This window comes from Myotis davidii, unplaced genomic scaffold (assembly GCF_000327345.1).
Source record: "Myotis davidii unplaced genomic scaffold, ASM32734v1 scaffold685, whole genome shotgun sequence".
In the NCBI taxonomy this organism is placed as follows: Eukaryota; Metazoa; Chordata; class Mammalia; order Chiroptera; family Vespertilionidae; genus Myotis; species Myotis davidii.
In genome coordinates, this window is record NW_006295823.1 from 514,534 (window position 1) to 518,166 (window position 3,633).

The 3,633-nt window shown below is 57.7% G+C and overlaps 1 protein-coding gene across 3 annotated transcripts in view; it reads left to right on the plus strand.

Moving 5' to 3' along the window:
- NEK7 (NIMA related kinase 7) overlaps positions 1-3,349 on the plus strand; it is a 46,736-nt gene extending 43,387 nt beyond the window's left edge. For 2 of the 3 annotated variants that reach the window (XM_015568453.1, XM_015568454.1), the window contains exon 9: positions 483-692. In XM_015568453.1, coding sequence (XP_015423939.1) covers positions 483-593 — 111 coding nt within the window. In that variant the 3' untranslated portion in view covers positions 594-692. Of the gene's footprint in view, positions 1-482 lie in introns of all 3 variants that reach the window. The other variant, XM_015568455.1, reaches the window with a different exon arrangement.
- The last annotated feature ends 284 nt before the right edge of the window (positions 3,350-3,633 follow it).

The following is a 3,633-nucleotide window of genomic DNA, read 5'->3' on the forward strand; positions in this document are numbered from 1 at the left end:
CCCCCCCCAGCCCAGTCTCCGTCCATCACCAGGTATTTGACTCTCTCTATCCTCTCCTGCCTCCCCACCTTCCCTGTCACCAACATGCTGCTGTCTGTGTCCTTGAGTGTTTGCTTGTTTTTCTTCTTCGTTCATTTGTAGTTTTCGGTAGTTTTCCCACCTGTGAGTGAAACCATATGCTTCTTGACTCTCCGTCCGACCTCTCGCTGGGCGTGATGTCCTCCAGGTCCACCCGTGTGGTCGCAAGGGCAGCACTCGCGTGGGAAGGCCCTTTGCTTGCCACTGACGCTCACCAGTGAGCGGCTTCCTGGCCCCTCCACCGGGTTGGGATGCCGTCCACGCAGTCACGTGTGTCTCGGTCAGATGAACACGTGGCCAGAACACCCGCTTCCTCCCCTGCGTCCGGCTGCTCAGGCCCCATCCGTCCGTCCGTCTCGGTGCATGGCCCCGGGTTCTGAGTGTCCTGCCTTCTGTCCCCGCAGCTCCGGCAGCTGGTGAACATGTGCATCAACCCCGACCCCGAGAAGCGGCCGGACATCGCCTACGTGTACGACGTGGCCAAGAGGATGCACGCGTGCACCGCGAGCAGCTGAGCCGGGGCGTGGACAGCCCAGCGCCCCAGAGCCTCTCCTGCAGCTCGACCCCCGGCGTCGGTCTAGGGGCGAGACGACTCCTCAGAGCTCGTGCGCTTGGAACCCTTCCCCCGTTTTCAGATCAGCTTCATTGTACCCATGTCAGTCGCCTTCCTGCAAACCCAGTGACTTGGGAGTGATCGGATTGCACGTTGGGAGAGTGAGCGGCACAGGATGGTCCTCGTGGCTGAAGGTGGGAGACGCAGCGAGGTTTCTCCTGACGGGTTTGTGGGGACCGACAGTGCCAAACGCGGGCGCCGCGGGCCCTCGTCAGGGGAGACGCCGCCGGAGCGGCGCCTGGGCCGCGGGCCCCCCAGCTGCGAACACGACATGAGCCCACTGTGGACTCTGGTGGTCGTTTTCTCTTTCCAGGTTGGACTATGTGTTTTAGTTCTTAGCATTGTAGCTGTCACAGTGTCATTCTTAAGAGAGAGGTCACCGTTGGAGAAACATTGAAACTTCTTCACATTCAAAACGCAGCTCTGAAATGTGAAGCCATTGGGGACGGAATGTGAGTCAGACACTGAAGATTTTCCGCCTTGTTTTGTCTTGTTTCCCCACCTTTGGCGTCCTCTCCGCATTAAACGTATTCATGAGCCCGTTTAAAAGTGGTTAAGGCTGGCGTGGCTGGCGTGGCGGTGACCTCGGAGGGTGTGCGTTCCGTGGCTTTCTCTGTTTTTATTACTGTTTGTACATTTGAAAATAGCCTTTGAATCACCTTGCAGTGCCGTCTTTCAGTTTCCTTACAAACCCGAGGGCTTAACCACAGCTGTGCCCTAGAGTGTAAGCGTACGCTTTGATTCATGGATTTCATGGGCGCTTCATCGGTTCCCTTCAGAAAACCTTTTGTATTCTCCACGATCCTTCCTTATTTATGTCCTCCGTGCGTCTTACCCGGGACTGTCTCGGATCCCGACCACCTTGTGCCCTGAGAAGGATGTGGTGTCCCAGCCCCGGCCTGGGATGGAGGCTGTGTTTCCTACCCTCGCCCAGTGCACCCTCTGCACGTGGGTGTCGGTGGTCGGAGGGGAGGCAGGCAGGGAGGGAGGTGTGCGGGTCTGTGCGGGCGACGAGGCGTGACTCAGCATGTGTGTACGGAGGTGAGAGCCGGTGTGGGGTGGATCTGGGGAGACGGACGTTTGTTTCTGTTGCGAAGCTCTGAGCACGTGCTGCATCCACGCGTGGGGAGGGCGAGGGCAGTACTTCGTGGAGGGCGAGGAAGTGGACGGTCTCGTGGAGGCTGTGCGGGCACGTCTGTTCCCCGCGTGCCCCATGCGAGCGGTGACCAGAGCGGCCGTCACCACCAAGGGACAACGCGGTGCCACCCTGTGACCTTGCTGTGACCTTGGGATCTGACCTCCTGCCCACGCACGGCGTCTTGGGGGAGAACAGCGCCCTCTAGCGGATAGAACCCACCGCCGGCCCTGTGTCTTCATGTAAGTATCTCTCACAGACAAGGGATACATTCAAGTCGTGTGTCCACTTTAAACGTGCAAAGGGCGCCCAGGTGTACACCCTGCCTCTCCCCGGTGTGCCCAGCCCCGGATCTTCATCGGTGAGTCTTCATCGGTGACGGCCCCTGGGAACGAGGGGGTTGACCTTGGGAGAGGCAGACGGGCCTGGGGGCCGTGTGTGCGGGCTGGTGCGTGTCTTCCCAGGTCCCAGCGCCTGAGTGACAGCTGACACGCGCCCTGAGCGCCCACACACTGGTCTCCCGCGACGGGGAGGGTGGGTTTTGTCGCCCAGGGGCGCGATGGGGTTGGTGAGATGAGCTGTTCCTCGCTGGGAACCCACACCCTCCTTTTTCTTGCAATCACCAAAAATCCCCGGATCGAAGACCCATCGGCTGCACCCCTCACGGTGCTTCAAACTCATAAGCGAAGGAGTGAGCTTCCTTTCCAGCGACCCCGTCTGCCGGGAGGAACTCGGGGGGTGGGGGTGGAGGAATCGAACGGCCAGGGGAACCCGTGGTCATTTTCCACTCGAGGAAACTTACCGTCATGTCCATCTTTCTCCTGAAGAGGCCACCGGGTGAAAGACAAAGTTGGATTTTGAGGGGTCATTGCGAAGCATCGTGAAGGCAATCAGAGTTTAAAGTTTTATAACCGCACGTCAAATGATGCTCTTTATATACTTCTGTTTCTATTGTGAGTTTCGTATTGATTAAGCGAAGCATTTTACTTGATCCGAGGGGCAGTAAAATGAAAGGTGCATCTGATTCTAAGCCGGATGGAGACGCCGGTGCCCTGGTGACGTGGGTGACGCCGGTGCGTACGCCAAGGGTTGGGGTGGTGGCCGGGGTGGCCGGGGTGTCCCTGTGTAAATAAGGCGCTCACTCCCGTGTGCGATGAGTGTAGTTTACTGATGCCACAGCGCTTCCCGCGTGTGCCCACCCTGCCCGGCTCCCGTTACAAAACCCTGTCCCCATGTCGATGTACTCCAGCTGTCGCTGTTCACATTTACATGATATTTATTTTCGCCAAAATGTTACTCACGTGAAATGTTCTCCCCTTTACAATGAATGTATTATGTGTATAACCCGCAAGCGCATAATCCCCCCGTGCCTCCTATTCCCACAGTTCTGTCCCACGGACTTCCTTTGTGAAAGACTTTTATTTTGTTAATGCGTCAGATACACAGACTGAGAACACTCAGATGTCAGCTTGGAACATTGTATCATATCCTCATACCAATAAAAACGTGCAGTTAAAAACCGAGCACAGTGAACGCCTTACGTCTCTGTGGTGTTTTCCCCTCTGTGGTGTCTGCCATGGTTTCGCTCGCCCACCATCCTACTTCGGAAACAGCCCTTCCTCGAGCCCCTCGCTCGATTGTCCTGGAGTCGCCCCAGATCGGACCTGTCGGGGCGACGGGGGAGCCTGGCTGACCCTGAGGTGGTGTCCGACTGTGCCCTGAACTGCGGCACATCCTCCCGCCCCTCTTCTCCCCAGCACGACACCTGTCACCTCCATGTCCCTCTGAACTCTCCAGCGTACCCCAG